General features: G+C 37.4%; 1 protein-coding gene across 4 annotated transcripts; it reads right to left on the reverse strand.

The window, feature by feature from the left end:
• On the reverse strand, positions 1-20167 carry LOC134654090 (protein gooseberry-neuro). 4 transcript variants are annotated; one of them, XM_063509514.1, is made up of 6 exons: positions 19388-20167; positions 17252-17424; positions 11847-11987; positions 8812-8920; positions 3193-3392; positions 1-894 (listed from the first exon to the last, which is right to left on the reverse strand). In XM_063509514.1, the coding sequence occupies exons 2-6, from the start codon at positions 17339-17341 to the stop codon at positions 184-186; spliced, it is 1251 nt and encodes a 416-aa protein (XP_063365584.1). In that variant the 5' UTR covers positions 17342-17424; positions 19388-20167; the 3' UTR covers positions 1-183. The 4 variants fall into 4 exon arrangements, with proteins under 4 accessions (XP_063365584.1, XP_063365583.1, XP_063365582.1 ...); XM_063509513.1 differs by having other exon boundaries at positions 11847-11984; positions 19384-20167; XM_063509512.1 differs by having other exon boundaries at positions 3193-3389; positions 19384-20167.
• Positions 20168-23539: the final 3372 nt, after the last annotated feature.

Consider the following 23539-nt stretch of genomic DNA (forward strand, 5'->3'; position numbering starts at 1 on the left):
TATCTTTTTACTATTGACTTCATTATTTAACTATTTACAATTGTTTGGTATTAGGATAATTTACTAAAATAGGAATGCACAATAGAGGTAAATTCTCACAATTGATTTATACTTAAATTTAAAATTTACACATAAATTAAATAAAATTATCAAGCTAGCTTTATAAATGCTTAAAATACTTTGTCAAATCCAATACTTGTTTGCTGCATTGGTAGGATTGGAGTAGTTGTGCTGGGTGAGAGGATCCGGGATGTTCGGGAAGGCGTACGGCTCGTTCATGTATTTGTACTCGCCAGACAGCCCCGCCAGGCTCATGTTCAAGGAGTTGTGTGACGGACTCCAATTAGAAGCCGGCGCGGGGCCGTCGGGCACCTTCGAGTAATCAGCAGGTACTTTATAGTCGCTCGGCGGCAACGCTTTACTATACTCCTCAGTCGGTTTGACGAACCCATCTTCTCTAGGCTCGATTATTTCATCACTAGCTACTTTGTCATCATCGTCTTTGGGCAAATAATTAACAGGCTTATTATACACGTCGTATCTCGCGTAGTCATTTCTTGGTACTCCTGGATCTAGTATTTGACTGTGCGGTGATCCATTAGTGCCGCCCACTAAGTGGCCAAACGTGGCCCCAGAAGTGCTAGGAAATGCGGCACTTTGGAATGCTTGGTTCAAATGTTGAGATTGCGCCATTAGTTGGTTGTAGTTGGCGTATTTTTGGTGATGCCAGGCGTCGGGATGTTGAGGGTGGTGCTGCGAGAGACTGGGTATGTCGCCGGCAGGGTATGGGCAGGGGATCTGCGGCATGGGTAGTGTCGAGTACCCGCTTAAACTTGGAGCAGTGTTGGAGCCGGTGTGCTTCCGCAGTCGGGCTCGTCGGTTTGAGAACCATACCTGAAAGTAAAATAAATACTACGTTACTTTCTTTGTGCAGATTTATTCGTGTGTATTGGTTTATTCCTCATAGTTATTAAGTAACCCGATATTGAATACACTTGCCAGACGTGCGGTTGTGGTTTCGCCATACCTACATAATATATGTATTAATATCTGGGAGACCGAGCTTTGCTCGGAAAACATATAAAAATTCAAAAATGCGCGATCTTGCCAGAGATAAGACCTAGTTAGATCGATTTATCGCCCCCGAAAACCCTCATATAGCAAATTTCATCGAAATCGTTAGAGCCGTTTCCGAGATCCCCGAAATATATATACAATAAATAAATAAATATACAAGATTTGCTTGTTTAAAGGTATAAGATACTGAATTTATACAGTCATTAAAGATGTTGTCACCTCTATTTAGTTGGTAAAATACCTATAAGTATATCGTTTAAGTACCTTCAGATACATAAGGAATTAAACATTAATCATCCATTTTTTAGGGATATTTAAATCCTACAATATTTTCCATTCCGTTGATTTCTTGTTTAAAGTAGATTCAAAATTTGTACTGGATAAAAATTATTTGAAAAACGCATTAATACGAAACTAGACGACCGCCCCGAAACCGCCGTACAAACGTAGTGCCTATTTTCCCCTCTGGATATTTACATAATTGAAAATATTTTGACACAATCAAAAGTATATCAACCACAGCTATGCCCCTTCGTTTGTTTTTTTTTTTCGAAATTTTATGTCGAATGTCGTTTTGTTTCTTTTTAAAAATAAAAGAATGTTTCCTTTAAGTAAAATGAGCTAACTTAAGGTTTTAAGGCACTTTTCCTCCAGGGCCCATAATTTTTTTCACACTGTATAATTATAGTACCTATCCCCGGAATATTAGGGATGGCTATTAAACTGTGTAAATGTCCAAGAATCCATTCAACATAATATGGGATTTTAATAATTTAATTTTTCTGACGCAACTGAATTACTCTACATTATTTACTTACTTAAAATAAATGATAAATGATTTTTTTAAATATGAATGCCTGAATTGAAAGTAATGGCAAAGTATCTACTCGAGGAATTATCGCGAGACGTGTAGGCGTAGGTAAGTATTTATGTGTATAGTGGCTACAACGCCTACAACCGCAAGGTGCGTGTTATCAATATCATATTTCGTCAACAAATTATGAATTTGTTATCACTTAAAATTTGTTTAATTTGGACTCTGCCAGCTAGAAAATTTGAAGTGCTTGTCATGCTTAAATAGACATCAATCATAGTAGAAATGCGCTGATGCGGCAAATAATTTAGGCATTATGCCACGTTTATAAAATTGTATTTACTTTTTTGTAAACAGCGGCCTTTTCATAGTGAAAAGTTTGGTTAAATTTCTTTTAGGTAATCGAGCGATAAAAATTAGTGTACACATTCTATTCTCCTAGTATAGCTTTATTCACGAAAGCTGGCGCGGATTTTATATGTATGACAGAACCGTACAAATCTCGCACCAGTTCCTCAATAAATACATACAGCTATCGCTGCTTCATCTGCGGTATTTCCGGATCGAAACGTACGTCCGGGTATTGGAAGGCTCGTTCTAATGTATCCAGCTGCTCGCCTGTGAATGTCTAGGACCACCACTGCTACATCAACGTGAACTCTTAGTCTGACTTAGTCTAATGAAGAAACGAACCTGTATTCTAGCCTCAGTGAGCCCTGTCTGCTGAGCTAGCTCCTCCCGCGTGTACTCTACACGTCCGGGTACTGCGTGCAGTGGAAGGCTCGATCTAATACTTCTAAAATGCGTTCAGCTGCTAGCCTGTGAATTTCTAAGAGCATAGGTATCTGCTTCTTCAACGTGAACTCTTGGTCTGACTTAAAGTCTAATGAAGAAACAAACCTGTATTCTAGCCTCAGTGACCCCTGTCTACTGAGCTAGCTCCTCCCGCGTGTACACGTCTGGGTACTGCGTGCGGTGGAAGGCTCGTTCTAATACTTCTAATGCGTTCAGCTACTAGCCTGTGAATGTCTAAGAGCATAGGTATCTGCTTCTTCAACGTGAACTCTTGGTCTGACTTAGTCTAATGAAGAAACAAACCTGTATTCTAGCCTCAGTGAGCCCTGTCTGCTGAGCTAGCTCCTCCCGCGTGTACTCTACACGTCCGGGTACTGCGTGCGGGGGAAGGCTCGTTCTAATACTTCTAATACGTTCAGCTGCTAGCCTGTGAATGTCTAAGAGCATAGGTATCTGCTTCTTCAACGTGAACTCTTGGTCTGACTTAGTCTAATGAAGAAACAAACCTGTATTCTAGCCTCAGTGAGCCCTGTCTGCTGAGCTAGCTCCTCCCGTGTGTAGACGTCCGGGTACTGCGTGCGGTGGAAGGCTCGCTCTAAGGCGTCCAGCTGTTCGCCCGTGAACGTCGTTCGAGAGCGCCGTTGCTTCCGCTTCAGCGTCAGTCCTGGCTCGGATTCAATGTCCGATGAGTCGGAGCCGCGACCTGCTGGAGAACAATGTAGGGTTAATTTAAAAATAGAAATTAAAATAAGTTATTTACAATTTTGACGCCTTGCCCACGGTCCTATTAAGTATTAGTATTAATTAACTTCAGTAAAATAACCCTCAATATCTTTTTAAGTATCAGAACAGCAGAGTCAAATATATTTATTTATATTATATCTATAAAAATCGTTTATTTCAGAAAAATATTAACTGGATACAGTTTTTACTGACCTCCACACTAGGCAATAATTTGTTTAAAAATCAAACGTAATATGTATTAGGTTCGATTTTTAAACAAATCCTATTTTATAGCACTATTTATAGATTCTTAGATACAAACACTATTTTTCGCGACAAAAATGGGTTGAGTAGAGTACATAATATAACATGATAAAAACTGTCCGGAAAGTTTTAATGGAAGCCGTGAAGTTACTTTAGTAAGAAATGGTTTAAGTTCCTATACTATAAGTATTAGAAATAATATATATAGGACCAATAAATTAAAGGGACCTAATCTAAACCCGGCAATAAATTAGCTCGCGGCAATTTGTCTTCATCTGTTTTTTTAAACACGCGTTAGTTATTAATAAAGTGTTTTTTGTGAAAACCCACATCAGTTTTTAAATCGCCCAAATCAAGAACCGTCAGCTCGCGGGTCGGCCGATCTCATTTTATAAATCGGTAGCGGTATCCTACGGAAACAGATTAAAAAACATATGCAACAATACGCGGCTTTGCCCCAAAAACTGATTTTAAAGAATGCGGCTTATATTAAATAGCCTTTTGAAAGAAGTCAAAATTGAATGAGATGGAAAAAATAGGGGCTCAGTGTGGCACAAGGAACACCCAGCGCGGCGGCCGCTTTGTCGGCGCCTTTGCGTTTGGTGACATTTTGGCACCATTCAATATTTTGGTGTTGCGATTTGAATTTACGAGCCGCAAAACGAAAACGCGAGTTTTAATGTGACGCGGTCGAATTTAGGGTTAGGGATGATTGCTCTAAGGTTGTTTATGTTGTAAGTTTTTACCACAAAATCTGTTGTTTTGGAGTATTCATCATTTTCTGTTGTTTAATGTTGTTGTATTTAGGTACTACAACATGTTATTCAAAATTACATTATTGGTTGTAGCTTGCGAAAAATTACAACCATTCATTATACCTTTGTTTACGATTTGACGATCATTATACTAAATCTTGTAAATTTACATATAATTAGTTTTGCATTGCATTATCTTAGTCGTTCAATTTTTAAACAAACATAACGGCTGAAATTTCATTAATTTAAATCTGTGTGAGTGAATTAGAAGTTATTAGTTATGATATACATATATACCGTTTTAAAAATTAATGGGCGCGTGCGTTGCAAGAATACGATCGCTATCTACGAGGAAAAAAACCATGCCTAATGTGAATGCAAGTCTAGGTTTGCTAGTGAATATTATAAGCTTATATTATTTCTGTATGTGACCATTTCTATCCTATATAAATAATTCAAATAGATCAACGATACTATTGGAAAGATAATTGTGAGAGCAATACAACTGAAAATACATAAATCAACGGTCGATCATAACGCGACGGAAATACACTATTAACGTCGTAGGTGTCGGAAGAGTCATTAAAGCACGAGGCAATATCTAACCACAAAAGCTGCGACACCGAATAAAAAACAACGCATTGTAATATAATGATTTACATTGCTCAAATTCTTCGCTGGCCCGCGAGACAGGGACAGATTTATTTGGAGTCTTTTTTGTTCCGAGTCCTGATCATAACGTATGAGATTAAAACGACTCTACTACGTATCGAAAACAAGAAATCGTTCTCATCCATTAACGACTTTAAATCTCGGTCTTAAAGATCTTTACTGCTCAAAGAAAAAGCGCGTAGGAATATATGAGGGGTTTTAATGTTCAAAGAAAGGCGAGAGGTTTATGGGAGCCCTGAATGTGGGAGAGGGCAGGATAAACTTTAGCAATTGCCGAAATATGACCCCGTGAAGACCGCCGGCTTGGCTCAAAGCTCAAAGTCATAATTTGGGAGTTGAAAGAGCAGCGGCGGCGGTTTAACACCTTCATAATCTGGGTTCATTAAAGGGCCGGGCTGGCCTTTGTTTCAGCGGGTTGTTCAGAGAGTAACAGATGGTCGGATTAGCAGCCACACTCGGGCCGCGCCGCGGCATGGTGGGCGTTTTTGGGTTTTATTGATATTTTTATGTGGTTTCTTAATTAGTAACCATTAGTTATTCGTACGGCGTAGCGAAAAGGGAATGTTTGAATTTGAGATGAGTTATTTTTACTCAGTACCTATATGTATTTAGGTACATTTTTATTCATACCTGCACATTCATACAGCACATTTACAATAACACACTTTAATATTTGACCATAAATCGATTTGAGTGGATCATCATGAAGAAGTCAAGGATCTTTTAAGGAGAACTAAAAGAGATTTGTACATTTTGTTGGTTGATTGTCGAGGGCTATTCAGCCGGTCCTCTTTGTAGTCCGTCGTGTACTTCCGGAAAGGCTCGCGGCACTCTGGGAGGGCCCAATGAGTGATGTGATGAGACAAAATAGTGAATACAACCCGGCGATATAAATGTCAGTCAAATATATGTCACACATACCTATGTGGTTAGTTTTACACAAGTGGTTAGGACCAGTTGTACATTTGTCTACTTACATACTTATTTTTTAAAGCTCTTAGTAGTATTGTACGTTATTATTGACTGTGTCAAGGTTTTATCCACGGTTGTAGTTCATATTAGACAACGGGTACTATAAATGCAAGGAACATTATTTATGAAACTTGTAACATTATTTATACATAGAAAAAATATATATCAATAAAGAGCGACTCGATTTTCATTTAAAAAATTTACTTTGTAACCTAAAAATACAATGCTCAACAATCACTTTACGTCTAAGGGAGGTAGCCCTAAAATGCAATAATATTATAACCATGCCGCATTGCGTCTTTCTAGTGTCTGTTAACGATCACTGAGCTAAGCCGCGGATGGAGATACAGATGGACATGGCGATTTTAATTGTTCCTAGTTGACTATGGAACCCTAAGAAAACCAAGTGCATGTACAAATATTATAAACAATTATGTGTTTGAACAACATCGACCACAAAATGTTGATATTTGGTGGATGATTACGGTTTTAGTTTGCGGTGTAGATTAACACGCAACGGGAGGTCAAGTACCTATAAATGGGCCCCCGATTTAACTGCACCGCAACAAAAAGGCGTCATGTAACCTGTCTAAATGGGAACACATAAAGGCGTCATGGAGGTCCTACGATAATGGTCCGTCGCGGCCACCGCCTCGGCGACATTAGCCCCTAACGACCACTGTTATTAAACAAATGGGAGATTTTATCCAACACTCTTTTGTTTCCCGTGAAAGTTACTTTATCTTTAAAACTTTAGATTACGACGACTTAGCGAGATAATGGAGAGCGAATGCGAAAGATTGACATCAAATGTTGATGGACGTATTTGTTGTACTAGGTACACTACATACACACTCACACACATATTTGACTTTAAATATTGAGTGAACGACTCAATGCAAAAATATATTACGACAGAAAATTAACGACTTACAGTTTTAAGATGAAATTCTACTTTATAGAAAGATGTATCGGAGAGCTGTTAAGTGAATTCAAAGTTAAATATCTGTTAGCTGTCATTTTCTTTCTAGCAAGGCATTTAGAATTTATAATTGGATTTATATTGGAAAATATCAAGCACTCGATGCAGCAGATGCGCAAGACAAATTGACTGTCTCACCACTTTGAACATTAATAAATGTTCTGAGTCTTTTAAGTAGCAAGTACATACCTACTACATTGGATAGGTAACTTCAATGTGGAAGAAAATCAATTTCGGAACAATGTTACAAGTTACAACTTATTGACTCAACGACAAGGAGACAGCCGAATAGTTCATAACATATGTATTATAGAAATCTATTATAGGGTTTGAACCTAATGGTCAAAGATTACGCAATGCGATTGCTACTAAGAGGGTTTCTTAAAGAGACATACGAAGTACATACTACATTGGATAACCTCAACGTGGAAGAAAATCAATTTCGGAACAACGTTACAAACTTACAACTTATTGACTCAACGACAAGGAGACAGGCGAATGGATCATATCATATGTATTATAGAAATCTATTTCTAGGGTTCGTATAGTGATCAAAGATTACGCAATGGGATTGTCCAGCAATTAATGTCAGTCAAAAAAGTGCCGCAATGTTGCCTGTATTAAAAACGCCGACCTGTTTGAAGCGGCGCATGAAACGCCGACAGGGAAAATCCGACGCGACAGGTACGCCGGAGACTCAAAGGACAATCAAACTTGGTGACAAAATGAGTACAGAATAGCAACAATGGTTACAAACCAAAACATGTTATCTGGATTGTTGCGATTTCAGCACTATCGAGAGCGCTGCGGGCGAGCGCGGCGAGCTTTGTCGGCCCCTTGGCCGGCCCGCGCCAAACGAGACGCCTAATTAGACGCCTCGAGAACAAACTCCAATATTTCAAACGCCAACAATGACGATGTGAGATTTGTGTGCGGAAATCAATTTTTTGACTCCGTGTGAAAGCTTTGACAAGTTGTAGCTATTAACGTGCAGAATAGTGTTTTTCTATATGGGAAGTTATTGTGCAACGTTTAGGGCGGTTGCGGTATAAGAGGTTTTGTACGGAAGTAAGTTTACGTTGATACTTTTGGCAAACATTTGCAGGTCACAAGCATAGCATGGAAAAATATATTTAAAAACCTATACAAATAGAAATCTCTCGGGGCTGCTACTGCACAACAGGTCGTTTGCAGCGAACTGCATTTTGCTCATAAATTCTGTTTCTTACTGGTTTCTTGACATTTAATTTAAGTGAAAAATGTCTGCATATCGCCTCTACTCCGGTTTTACGAGTAGTGATCACTAAAGTTTATAGTGTTTAGAAATGTTGTATGTTTTCCCATAAATAAAAGAAAAAATTGAGCAATAATTCAATATTATCACGATGTAAAAAACGATCGGACGAACCGATTTATTTTATTAGGTAGATTATGACTTCAGCCGCCAAAGCTATTAGTTCAATCCAGTATCTATTTTCAATTTACAGTTAAATCTATACAACTTCATAGTCTTTGCGCTGCATATTCATATTAAAATCAAAACAACAATGTCGCAAAAAAAAAACATAAAAATCATATTTTCTAAACAAGTTAAAGAAATTGAGTGCTAGAAACCGTACAATGTACAAATGTACATACAAAAAAATGTATTTCAAATACTGACAGAATCAAAAAAATTAACTCTATAGTACTTATTTTTTTGGGTATTGACGTATTGTACCAATACTGCGTCATGAGCAATGAAAAGGTTAACTGACCTCCAAGGATGCCATCAATGCTGTAGTCCTTCTTGCCGTCAGGGTCGCGCGCGCCTCCGCGCAGCAGCCGCGAGATGGACGAGATGCTGGGCGGGTCCGACACACCTTCCTGCAACCCATGATTATGTTTTTACAAGGCGAAGTTGGCAACCCTAAACAAAATTAGTAATTGACTGTTACTTTTCGGATTTGTCGTAAGTGGTAAACTCGCGAACCACATGATGATACCTAAGATAAAAATATTACCAAAGCATAGAACTCCAAAATTTAGTGACAACTTATTACCTAAATACGAACTAATATACCTTCCAGCTTATATTGGGGCACTTGCAAACGTTTTTAACCATTTAGGTTACATTTCCTATTGCATAGCAATTAAGAAAAGGATTAATGCTTGAGAATAATATGTTTCATTTATTATGTTAGTGCGTGATATGACATTCATTTGCGTACTACGTATATTTTGCAAGCAAGTTTCTTCAAAATGTAGAGGTATAAATAGCTTGAGGCCAGGTTTTTTCCGCACGACAACGTTCAGTGTGCCTATTCTGCTTGATAAGGGGAAAGCTCTACTTTAAACAGCGACACTACAGAGTGCAGTAATGCAACGTTGCTTGCATCTTTGCTACCCTGTAATATAACAATCAATCCAATTATTGCTACCTAATAAGTTACAGATTAGGTTATTCTAATTTACTACATACCTTCTTCAGAGGCATGTTAGATTGTATCTAGTCATAGAATAATTCTAAATGTGGTTTTATACCTACTTATAAAGTTATTCTTATTTTATTCGCCTGCATTGCAGAATTGTATATAATTATTAGGTCATCTATCCAAAAAATCAGAGATCGAGAAAAGGATGGTACGACCGTGCCTCTTTGTTTTGCTCGACTTGGCGGGGGCACAGCCGTGCCCCCAGATACTAACTAGAGTAACATTTCTTTACAAGCCTAAGAAAAAGTTTTCTATTCAATTTCTTAGGCATCAGAATTTTATCTAGGTTATTGGTAACTACACAATTTGTTATGGATTTTTTACACAATCATAACAATGTTTTGAGCAAAAAGCTGAGGCGAACCTCGGATATTTAAATTCCTAATTTTTATTTTATTTTTATTTTAAAATATCTCTAGAGTCTCTAGACTATATGTAAACGTACCTACTTTAGGAATTGTATCCTGTATTTCTAGTACGAGTAAAATGGGTCTAGTTGTTCCCTGCGCCTCCATGCAGATGCACATAGTCGCTTACATGTCGCTTATTCATCAGCGGTGGGACAAGTGCCTTATTTAGATACCTTTCTCGCGATGTAAATATCTCGCGGTTGTCGTTTTTGTCTATTGCTCAAATTAGCCGGCAAGTTGCGGACCGCCCACGAACTTACTGATTGTTTAAAAAAGTGCTATTCTAATGTTAAACTATTTCACAACTGTTTTTGTCTTTCGACAAAAACAATTGCCGCGCTTTTTATTGTTATTTCTGTAATCGTTGAAAAATCTCCTTTCGAAAGAATTATAGGTACAATCAAATCAAAACTTTTAGTGACTTTACTTTGATATATACGAATTCTCAGGTTAATAACACTACCTGCTTTTCGACAAATAAATGAATTGAATTGAATTGAATAAAATAAAATGAGTTCACGCTAGATTAATTTTTAATATTCTGTGAAAGTAAAGCATGTCAGTATGTTTGTTTTGTATAAATCAAACAAATTCCGCGCAAATTATCTACAATAGTTACGCTTCATTTTAATTACACGAAGAACTCTTGGGTAAATTTAGACCTCAGTAACGCTTAATTTCTTGGGTTATGAGACGGAATACCTCGTTGAAATAAAAATAAATGTTCTGTTAAAGTTGTAGGCATGTATTCTACCAAAGTCAAAATAGAAATTGAATTTGATGGCTAATGATTCTCTCGCTTATGTTCACGACAAAGTTATGTGTAAGAGCAGGACGTACGAGTAAGTTACTAATCCAATGCATGTATGATATTCTTGTACTTCTGGAATAGAGGCCCGTACAAAGCTCGCAAGTTTTTAAAATAAATTACAGAGAGAAAACCTTTTTGCTTTGCCTTAATTTATTCTGGATGAATGTTGCTCTAGGTTAAGCAAGCACGGATGTTTTAATTTAAAGGATTATAGCATACTGGACTTAAAAGGAATACCTAAGTAAACATGTAACTAAGCAGGATAAGGGGGAGCACAAAGGGGACTGAAGCTTTGAAGTTATAAAAGTATGTAAATACGTTCCATGGGATTATGTTACAAATTTTCTATACATACTTATATGTAATCTGCCCTAGTAGCACGGTCGCATTTTTATCGTTTATCACCATGCCTGTCACGTTCTAACAAGTATGTAAGTGCGAATGTGACGGGCAGTGATATAGTCGATAAAAATGGAACCGTGCTGAGCCCGCTGGAATAGGATAACGTCTACCATGTTTGTAAATATTTGTAAATCATAGCAATAAACACATAATTTTAACATGGATATTATATTGATAAAATATCATTCAAGTTTTCTACAGTTACAGTTCAGTTTAATAGTGTTTTGAGTTTTCGAGCATGCAATACAAAAGTAAGGAACATTAATTACAGTATTAATTGTTTCAATCACAACTGCTTGTAAAAGTAGGTAAATATAGTATTTTCTTACATACCTGCCTATTTAGTTTTCAGTTTTTGAGAAAATTTCTAAAACAGACCAAGAGTAACCGTGTTATTTGTGTGTGTATATAGACTAACAATCCTTTCTTAACATCTAGCCGCCCAAGCTGTAAGACTCAAAGTCGAATGGAATGGAAGACCTTTTTATAGTACCTATACACTACTTACAAACATACAGTATTTTATTGTTTCTATTCATTCGAATAGTTCCTAAAAGTACCTATAGATCTTACGTAACTAACAATAATTCTTACGCAATTTTTCGGGTTAATTTTAAAACGATATTGCACTCCCAATGAATATGTATGACCTTTGCAAATATTAAAATACAATAGTATGAACGGTCAATACGTACCTTTATCAATTTCTCCCGAATCTCCCAGGAGAATATTCCCGGATTCTGCCGCTTGAGCTCCTCGATCCTCGCCTCTACCTCAGGAGTGGCGACCCGCGGTTTCGAGCCCCCAATCACGCCAGGCCTTATGGACCCGGTCTCCTAGACGAGACGCAAGTTCAGTTAGTCTTTTTAATCTTGGTAATCTTTAGACTTGGATTAATTAAGGCGAGCGGGAAATTTTGTACCGATCAACGTACCGATGTAGGTGAAGATAAGGTACTACTATAGTGCGACGACTATTAATATACATAATATATATCATATGCCCTATAGAAGACGTAGGACATGAAGTCAAAGCAAAGGAAGTGAATTAAAAAAGAAAAAAAAACTAGGTACATCAACGAAGAGTCAACCGCTACGCGGCGATTTGATGATGGCTTCAGGGCTTTTTAGGGTTCCGTAGCCAAATGGCAAAAAACGGAACCCTTATAGATTCGTCATGTCTGTCTGTCTGTCCGTCTGTCCGTCTGTCTGTCCGTCCGTATGTCACAGCCACTTTTCTCCGAAACTATAAGAACTATACTGTTGAAACTTGGTAAGTAGATGTATTCTGTGAACCGCATTAAGATTTTCACACAAAAATAGAAAAAAAACAATACATTTTTGGGGTTCCCCATACTTCGAACTGAAATTCAAAATTTTTTTTTTCATCAAACCCATACGTGTGGGGTATCTATGGATAGGTCTTCAAAAATGATATTGAGGTTTCTAATATCATTTTTTTCTAAACTGAATAGTTTGCGCGAGAGACACTTCCAAAGTGGTAAAATGTGTCCCCCCCCCCCTGTAACTTCTAAAATAAGAGAATGATAAAACTAAAAAAAATATATGATGTACATTACCATGTAAACTTCCACCGAAAATTGGTTTGAACGAGATCTAGTAAGTATTTTTTTTTTATACGTCATAAATCGCCTAAATACGGAACCCTTCATGGGCGAGTCCGACTCGCACTTGTCCGCTTTTTTTAGTCTCGTGTTGTATTTGGAATACCTAGCAAAAGGTCTCGAAATGTTCCGAAGTTTTTTTTTCACATTAACGGTTTCACTTTTCAGCGAAATAATATTTTTGGAATTGGTCACGGTTCATGCTATGTTCCGATGTGAATTATAGAAGTACAACGTACCATATAAAAGTAAAAATTTAAGTAAAATTTTATTTTGAAATCAGGCAATTACATATGCATCAATTTTGTGGATCACACTAGGCTAAGCCTGTCCCGTGACTCCACGTTTACGCGTTATGTTTAGAGCCATTAAATATGTAGTAGTAGGTACATTAAATTTATATAGTTTACATAGTTACAGTTTATACATTACATTTTTAAACTTATATCTAGTACAAATAATTAACAAGTTCGCTTATGAATATGAAGATAAGATGTAATTTCAGAATTAATTAGATTAAAAGTTGCAGGTACATATTTTATGTACGTGGAATGTCATTATGATTAGAAAAAAAAACTGGGTACACGGTTTGGCAACATTTACAAAGACACATTGGGCCTGTGTAAGCTCCATGTTTTTGGATTTTTTGAAGTTATCCTAATGCACTATAGAAAAGTAATTAAGCGCTTTAAAAACGGGTAAATTTGAGCGAAATTTAAACCTCCATTGTATTCAAGGGTGAGCATTAAAATACTCGTAGATATAAAGCTGCCGCGTTAATACAGTTGTCTGAAAATGTCCATGCCAGTGCTCTGAGTGCTCTCATTAATTCTAACGCAAAACATATCGTAATTTTCTGGCTGGTTTGCGTGCGTTTAGAGCTCTACATACATATTAATGAACGAGGTAGTTACCAAAAGCTAATTTTCTCACAATAGTGGTAATAAACAGGCACTATCAAAGGTCGCAGCTTATACTCGCGGAGCGTGGCTAAACGCTTCCTGGGCGAAACAATCGCCATTATTGTGGTTTTGTGTTCCCCGTGGCAGCGTGGTGATGGTGAAACCTTCGGGGATCAATGGCGATTGTGTGACGGTTGACCAGCCGTGGAAATGCAAGGAGTGAATCAAAAGTTAAATCATTAGAATGATGTGTTTGAGCTAGTGAAATAAATTCAATTTCGCTTATCACAAGCTTTGAATTCGTTATTCAACACATTTTCCAAGAAACTCAACTTTGCGAGAACTAGTTTTGATTGAAAATCCTAGCTAAAACTAGTTTTCACCAAGGCACTTTGCGACAACTAGTTTTAACTAGTGAAAACGCGTTTTCACCAAGGCACATTGCGCAAACTACATATAGTAAATATTAACAACGGAAAAAGCATTTTCACTTAAAATGGGTTTTTACGGTAAATTATACAAGGTGTAACAAAAATAGTGGGGATCCATTTAAAGGCATATTCTGTATCATGCTCTGATTAGGAAAGAAAGGAAAAAAATTTTTTGAAGCGAATTTTGTTTTCTTTTCTTTCGTTTTAAAGGCATATTCTGTATCATGCTCTGATTAACACTGATTTAAACTTTCACGATTTTTACACATTATTAAATTGTATACGCGATTAAGTCCCGTTGTACAATTTAATAATATGCACTGATTAGGAAAGAAAAGAAAAAAAAATTTTGAAGCGATTTTTTTTTCTTTTCTTTCCTTATCAGAGCATGATACAGAATAATGCCTTTAAATGGATCCCCACTATTATTGTTACACCTTGTATACTTTTTTTTTACCGACAAGCGAATTACGTTCCAGCGGAATTCAACTAGCAGGCAACTGGCTGTGTTCGCTGTAGTAGTATCTGCAGTAGTAATCTGGACCACGTAGTTTATTTTTATAGTTTTAAATGCTGCCTATATAACAAATATTCATGAGCCAAATTTAAATTTTAATGACGCGTTGTTAAATTTTCCGATTCAGAATACATTATATCACAATATATGTATGTTCAAATTTTTGACACCATTGCATCAAACAATAATAATTTGAAGGAATTTGAAAAAAGGTTTTTACTAGACACTTGCGAAACCTGTACCAATTGGGATTATTTTAATTTATTTACTTAATAAAATTCCGCATAAAATACCTCGTTCTGCTCTTACACATGATTTAAAAAAAATTGGCTACCTTAGTGAAAACTTGTGAAAATCTGTTTGTCAAAATGAAGTCGAATACAACTTCAGGGTATTACATGAAATTGTCCTTTTTCATCAATATAAAAAAGGTAAACTCGTTAGATACGAGTAGGGGTACCTAAAAGTAAATTCGAACGTTAAGAATACTGAACAAATACTCGTAATCAAAGGTCATATTTTGTATGTCCTAATAACATATTGGAGGATTTTTCTTATACACTAAAGGTTCTAATCGGGCTTTAATATTCTTATGTATAAAGGTCATGACTTAGAATAAATTTAAAAGTGGAAAAATTACTGTCTAGGGTGAAACCTGAACTCACGGTCTTGGTGGCTCAGATGGCAGAGCGCTGGAATATCTATCCAGAGGCAGTGAGTTCAAGTCTCACTCAAGACAGTAATTTTTCCACTTTTAAAATTCTAAGCTTAATAGCATCGGTCGCAGACGTTTCTGCTTGTAAAAAAAATAAATTAGGTCATGACTTATTGCTAAAGGGCTTTTAGAAAAATGGCTACTTTCTGGGAAGGGCTTGTCCTTCATATAGTGGAAAATATGTTAAACACTTTTTTATTTTATCTTTAAAAATATGTTAACAAATTCAAATTCATAATTAAAAGGTATGCAAAAAAATAGATGGGTATTTGCATTAAATTACATGCTTAATCATTTAAGGGAAACAATTCTTCTAGGAAAGAAGCCTGATCACTCCTACAACGTATATTTTAAAAAGTGTGTCTCTAGTAGGGACTCCCCACCCAGCGAGTACCTTTTGACTTGAGGAGCCGAGTCAGCCGTGCGAAACGCGCGACGTGAGAACGAAAACAAATAAAAACCAATAGTTAGTTACTGAATTACTCAGATGCTTCTATGAAAAAAAGCAACAACGGTTGCACTCCGGGAGTGCCGATAGAAGTGAAAACTCACCTCACTATGTTACCGACGCCCGGTAACACGATACATACGTTTAGCGGAGGTATTCTATTTATTTATTATATATTATTATCATTCTCAAGTAAGATCACACTTTTTCATTGACATGTTTATTTACATACTGCCATGACAACGTCAAATAATTTCAACATAGGTAAAGAGTCTTTAAAAGGAGTCCACAACATAAATGTCAAATAACATTGAGTTTTTCTTTATTGATTTAAATGCCATTTAAATTATGAGTGGCCACCTTACGGGGCTTACGGTCACGTGATCGCCTTACGCCCCTTACGGTCACGTGATCGCCTTACGCTGTCTAGAGTTTATCATTTTTTCCCCACTTCAAAAAGTGCCCAGCGCCGCTAAAGAAGTTTTCACTTCAAAAAAACACTTGGTCTAGAAATTTCAAAACAAATATGCTCATTTTGTAATCGTTTATTTGCTCTTATATACAGTGCTCATAAGGTGTAAATAATTGTGTTGACCATTCGAAGTGATCTGAAGTGATGTATCATAATCGCCTGGCTCTGGTTTTTTTTTTATATTAGAAATAGGTAAGCATTTGACCACAATCTCACCTGATGGTAAGTGCCGATGCAGTCTAGGATGGAACATGCTTACCTAAAAGATGTCTATTTACTCTCGATATTTTATATTGAATTTGACCTTTAGGTATAAATTTATTAATTTTATTATCCATGTTCGACCTACGTGTCCCGCACGACATTTTAAATGCACAGCTACAACTACATGTTATCTATTACGAACAATTTCATTGTGTAGGAGTGTTTGCTGCCTAGTCGTCGTCCCACATGACGATTTTACGATCTCTACTCGATAGAGATTTGTAGGTATGTAGTAAATGATGAGTAAATGCATGTGTTTTCTTTCCGTATTAGAAATGGTAAGAAAAGCGTTAGTTGCAATAACTCGGAGTGAAGTTTCTTTACAAAAATGCCATTGCAATTTGGAACGTCTAGCCTAAACAGTAAGATCGTTATTTGAACGGATAATTTAATTATGTTTAAGATTTTAGCGCAATCATATTTTACACGTTGCTCCATATTTTCTATATATTTGAGCATGTGGAAGGATTTTGATAAGTGTTGGTATAATAAGCTACAAGAGAGAGTTTTAGTTCAAAGATACTACTTATATTTTAACAGGATTAGGTGCCTAGTCTTCGGTCAACTAACGTTCTACGTTTTGCCCCATCATAGTTTCCATGTTGCTCCACAATTTCCACATATTTGAGCAGGTGGAATGGTACTAAGCTACAAGATGGGTTTCAGTCAAAGGCACCATATTTGAAGAGGATGACTTGGTCTTTCGACATACTAAGTTGATGCTCACCTGATACCTGTTGAGGATTTTGGAGACGCATCCGTGCGAGACGCGCAGCTGGCGCGAGATGACGCAGGGCCTCACGCCCGCCGCGGCCATCTCCACGATCTTCAGCCGGATGTGGTTGGGTAACGGCCGGCCGTTGATGAACAGGCCTCCGAGCTGATTGACGCGCCCTTGCCCTGTGGGGATTGGTGGAAATGTAGCTGAAGTTTTAAATGTTTGATGATAATTTAACGTGCATTCCGTGCCGGCCAGATTCGACTCTTGATCAGGATAGATCGAAATCGGGTTTTGGCGCCCTTCGTTGAAGTTTTCAAGTGTATTTTGGGCCCCCGCCACACTTGCGTCTTTAAAAACTTTATTTTTTCTCATTTTCCTTTTTGGCGCCCCCTTTTCATCCGGCACCTAGAGCGGCCGCTCCACTCGCTCTACCTTAGATCCGGCCCTGAATACTTATATTGGCATCGTATTTTACAATTCTGAATTCACCCTTAATTAAGAGGTAGAAATTGCCCTTTGGCAATTTGGGCAATAAGGGAAATTTCTAACTGCAACTTTATAACAAAGAGGTATCACTGGAATTTCTATGATAAAACACAAGTAGGTACTAAGTAAGTACTTACAGATGCATAGGTATAGCAGTTTTACAGTCTGAATGGAAATCGTGGTAATGTCATATAAACATGACTAAGACACTAAAAATGTCAATTAAGGTCTTTATGATACCTAAGTAACATGGTTTACAAGTGTTTATGTAATATCTAGAAAAACTAAGGTATATAATTGAAGGTTGAAGCAAATGGTGCAATATGCAATATACGTGTATATGTGGTACCGTCAAAACTCGTTTTTAGTGAAAACGCGCTTTCACTGAAAACGTGTTTTAGATAGTTCAAACTAGTTTTCGCAAAGAGTCCCGGTGATAATAGTTTTGACTATTGGTTCGGTAAACCACAGAAATTCGGGAAACTAGTTTTGACTACTGAAAACCTGTTTTCACCACTACGGCTACTATCAGTTTGGCACTGACATAAAGCCATCGAGAACGTAATTTACTTTCTATACATCTCGTTCGTACTTGCATATTAGTGCGAACGAGATGTTAAGAAAGTAAATTACGTTATTACGTTAATATGTCAGTTTTGACACTGTCAGTGACTCATGGTACGGGCTCAGGGCGTTACGGAAAACTAGTTTTTACTAGAGAACTTCACTTAAAACGGGTTTTGATGGTAAAATATACTAATGAAAAGAGACTGAAGTTTATGATATCCATTAGTTATTAAATAATCAGTGTCCGGTACAACGTTTTGTTAACCGGACGCCAATTACCTTCTAATAAGAATTATAGGCTTCCCATTGATTTCATGCTTTAAACATAATTTGTATACTGCGTCTGAGCACTAAATGACGGGAAATGAAAATTAACGCACGCAGATTTTTTTGACGCATATTTTTATAAAAAATCCTTATCCTTCATTTTAAAATGTACTTAACCTTAAAAAGTACCTAAAGCTCAAGATACCTGCTAATAATATAAATCTTGTTATTTTTAGTAAGTACTTAATTTTATGTCTACAATATTCTATTTTATATTAAATTATAGTATAAAAAGATCAAGAAACCTACAGTCTGCAAAACTTATAGATAGCTTTAGCATCCTTGCATACAGCGTTGCGAAGTTAATTTTATTGCTTTGCTGACTGTACAATTGTAGATACATAGTCAAAATCAAAGAAAGCGGCTACAGGCGTTTTATTACATAATACAATTTTTTCCGACACCTACTGATCTATAGTTGTTAATACAACAATAAACTAATTTCAATAAAGCAATAAAGCCTAAAATAAAACAATATCTACGCAAAATTTACCCAGTTTCATTGTTAATCTAACTTAATACTCTAATAATAAATAAAGTGCTGTTTAATACACCTATCTACGGTTTTCAGGCAAAAATAACCACTTTGATGGTTGTGATAAAAGCGCTTCTGCCTTAGAAACAATCGATAAAGCTGTACCTTATGCTGAATTTGTCACTTATCAACGCCAATTAAGCCAAGAAAAAAAATCTCTATCAGTGAATAAAGGGTAATATGATATCTAAAGTTATTAATACATACTAAAATATACCCTTACCTACCCACACATCCATACCATTTTGGTGGCGTTCCATAATGGTATGTCAGAGTCAGATCAGTTCCATAGGCGACGAGTCAGGCACTAACCGTGTTCTAGTTCAGGCACTAACCGCACGGAGCCGGCACTCGCGGGTCATCGTTCAGATCGACATCAAACCGCACCACAATTAGCTTTCAACAAAAAATAACAAAGCTCCGTACCATGAAAACATTAGCACCGTAAAAACGTCACTAATTGATAAATATCTGTTTACATTAAATTAACCGAACGAGATCGAAACACATAATTCAAATTGATTATCGTCCATTTGTATTTACATAATTAAAACGACATGTTTAATTAATTACGCTGTCATAAATATTGTGATTGAAATAAATAGTAGGTATTCGAGCCAGCGGACGCGTTCGTTTGTAGACGTCTGTCTTATTCGACTATTAGCCATGAAGCCTATCAGACGGAGTTTTTTTGGTTTGAAAAAAAGATCGATAGATCGCGTTATCTTTTTTTCTGCGCGTGAGTGCAGTAGAGGAGGTTGTGTTGGACTGAGAGTGCCGCTGTGTTAGTACGGACGGGGTGTAGCGCGCTGGTGTGAGTGAGCTTCGCCTCAGAGGCTCTAGTCGGTGTTTCGGTGCACACTGTTCGAGTATAGAGGGGTCTTTACTGTGTGAGTGAGTGCACGATACACTCCCATTTGTACAAATGTCAAGTGTGTAGTAAACCCATGTGCCGAGAAATTTAGGACACAATAGCCGTCATGTCTGCCGGTTTTTTCGTTTCCTTAATATTTTTACGAACATTTATAACTATAATATTATTTGTTCAAGTACTTAAAATCAAAAATAAATGGTTTAGCATAATAATAAAATATAGCTAAAAATATCTTATTAGCAAGAATCATAGTATTTAGTTATTCAAAATAAGAATGAATGGATCTTACTTTAAAAATCTATATCAACATAAACCAAAAATAGTATTTTCAGTAGGTGCTGAAACAATGTTAAATATTTGTCACCCGAGTATTGTACCAAAACAGACTCTTGCGCCGCTGGAGGGGCGAGTTCTGCCCACTCATCGAGCGCGCAACTACAGAAATAGCTGCGTCTCCCTCTAGCTAGTATAGTTTTAAAAACGCCGGTCGCTTTGTCTTCGTTTTCCCAACATCATAAATATTTAGGGTTAAGTTTTCAATGTGATCAATTTAAGATGCTTTACTGACAATACTTCTCGTTGATTATACAAAGTATTTAAATAGTACGTTTAAGTAATGGATTTAGCATAGTTGGACTTTTAGTAACTTTAACACTTAATAGAATTTTTAGTAATTAAAAATGTTTATTATACGTTATGCGCTATTTCCTTGGTAGCAACACCAACCAACATTACCAACAATACTTACACATACGAAAGGTATATTTTTTTCTTAAAATTACTTAATTAAACGATAGATTTTTTTCCTTTTTAGGGTTCCGTAGCCAAATGGCAAAAAACGGAACCCTTATGGATTCGTCATGTCTGTCTGTCTGTCCGTCCGTATGTCACAGCCACTTTTTCCGAAACTATAAGAACTATACTGTTGAATCTTGGTAAGTAGATGTATTCTGTGAACCGCATTAAGATTTTTACACAAAAACAGAAAAAAAACAATACATTTTGGGGGTTCCTCATACTTAGAACTGAAACTCAAACATTTTTTTTTTCATCAAACCCATACGTGTCTATGGATAGGTCTTCAAAAATGATATTGAGGTTTCTAATATCATTTTTTTCTAAACTGAATAGTTTGCGCGAGAGACACTTCCAAAGTGGTAAAATGTGTGCTCCCCCCCTGTAACTTCTAAAATAAGAGAATGATAAAAAAAATATGATGTACATTACTTACCATTCAAACATCCACCGAAAACTGGTTTGAACGAGATCTAGTAAGAAGTTTTTTTTTAATACGTCATAAATCCCCTAAATACGGAACCCTTCATGGGCGAGTCCGACTCGCACTTGGCCGCTTTTTTTAGACTCTTCGTTTTTGGAAGTTGGTAAAAAGTGTAGCCACCAGATAGTCACATAGCCACAAAATGAATGAAATTACACCTAATTCATCGAAATTGGCTTAGAAATGTTGTAGTTGTAGCTTGCTGTTGTAGCTGACGGACAGACGGACAGAGTCGCACCAAAAGGAAACACCAACGTAGCGAGTTAAGATATTCTTCTTTCTTTACAGAGAAACACAAGCACAAGCGCATAGAGACAGAGAGCTTTTCATTCTAGTCTCTCTTCCTTCGTAGATCATAATATAAAAAACCTATATAAAAAATACCTAGGGTACTTACTTAAAAAATAAAAAGTAGGTTGGATTTTTTTTCCAAACGATGTAGAGCTTACAATTGGTACATAGGTATGTACTTACAAATGGGTCCAATACAAGAGGTCTATCAGATAGTCATTTCTTGTTAAGAGTTTGTACATTAAACAAGAAATTACTATCTGAATAGATCCTGTCCCGGATCTATTGTATATTAAATTTAATAATATGTCGTACACTAATTATTTGTAAATAAGTAAACAAGTAATATATCTAAAAAATTAAAAACTACAACTAACTACAATACCTAACAAAAACTAAAGTTATAAATAAAAGACTGTCTCCAACTCAGTGCCTTGTGGCAGGGTGCCAAGAAGGCTGGCGGCATTGCCGCGCTGGACGGCAATGCCAATACGTTGCGCCAGGTAGGAGCCAGCCCTCTTGTCACCCGACGCCTCCACGAGACGCTTCGCCAGCTCAGAAAATATGCCGTGCGCGCCAGGTCCCCACGGCCCAAGGGTTTCCACCCCAAACGGCTCAAACATGCAGCCAGAATCAATGGCTGCATATTTGCGCCGCTTGAGGTGTTCAGCTGTGTTAGCGGCCGCTCCAGCTCTGACTGATGTTCCTGGAAGATGGGACGGCGCAAGGGTATCCACACATGTGGCATCCCAAACTAAAGGCCGTCCGATCTTCCAGGGAACGAGGGTCATGACGTCCGGTCTTTTCCCGTCATCGCGGGCTAAACCAGACGGTTCCAGAACCGCCGGAACCCCAGCCGTGATGAGAGCTCGGCGGAGGATGTCGTTAAGGCTCGCGTGTCGTGAAAGGCGGCCGACGCTCCTCGAACAGGATAGGCCGTGGAGACCAAAATGCGTCACATTTACACCGCACTGGCATCGATGAGGAGCCACACATGCCACCCCCAAGCGCAAACACAAAGAAATCCTAAAAGTATTGGTAGACAGTAGTGTGCCCAGGTTCTTTGACGGCAGGGCCTGCAACCATGAGCCGGATTCCCATCTCGTTGCAGCAAGGAGACGAGCACGCTCTGTGGTGCTGGTAGACGTTTCGTACAGATTATCCCGTACCAGCAAACAGAGCGGCTCGTCCCATTGGTGCTGCGAATGGCGAGTAATCGGCAAGTCCGTATTAGGGCAGGCCGTTTTCCAGCTGTCGATAGCCTCCGGCAGGAAAGGGACGTCCAAATTAATAAGGGGGTCAGTTTTTAGGATTTTTCGGAACAGTTTTTCAATGTTATGCGCTGAAGAAAGAAAAGCCGGAAGAGCAACAGCAGAAGTTTGTCGTATCCCAATACCACCGTGCCTAATGGGCAGGGAGGCTTGGGACCACTGAGAGTTGTCAAAACTAATGTTAAAAATGGACGACACTGTACATTTTATTTCTTGATCTAAAATTTTCAAAAGGTTGGGATATTTCCAAAAATGACTACAACGCAGGACGTAGGTAAATTTGGGGACAAACAAACAAAATTTAATTATTGTGTAGGCCATATGAGGGTTAATTGTGAGCAAGCGGTCAGAGTAGTTTTTAAAATTTTGAAGCTGATTATTAATGTAATTCGGGAAGGCTTCATCCAGGATCGGTGAACCTAAGAGATAAAGAGAACTTTCATTTAAAACTTTGATGCCAGGAGCTAAGGTGCTGAATTTAGAAAGAGCTACATCTTTATTCATGCATCGGTTGGAAAAAAATATTTCGCACTTGGAAAAATTTAAACACAGGCCAATTTCAGAAAACTTTTCTATGAGGATTCGCATATCTTCAAATACCTCGTCGACGGTACCTCCCAGGGTACCATCGTCGAGGTACCAAGCATTAAATTTAGAATTTAGG

The sequence above is a fragment of the Cydia amplana genome, chromosome 14 (genome assembly GCF_948474715.1).
Source record: "Cydia amplana chromosome 14, ilCydAmpl1.1, whole genome shotgun sequence".
NCBI classification, from domain to species: Eukaryota; Metazoa; Arthropoda; class Insecta; order Lepidoptera; family Tortricidae; genus Cydia; species Cydia amplana.

Excerpts from the sequence above, each read along its gene's own strand:
- LOC134654090 (XM_063509511.1), bottom strand. The coding sequence starts at position 19,420 with ATGGAACGCCACCAAAATGGTATGGATGTGTGGGTAG. Across the intron at positions 8,921-11,846 it reads TTCGGGAGAAATTGATAAAG|GAAGGTGTGTCGGACCCGCC; the intron begins GTACGTATTGAC and ends CATGGGTTGCAG. Across the intron at positions 3,393-8,811 it reads CATTGATGGCATCCTTGGAG|CAGGTCGCGGCTCCGACTCA; the intron begins GTCAGTTAACCT and ends ATTGTTCTCCAG.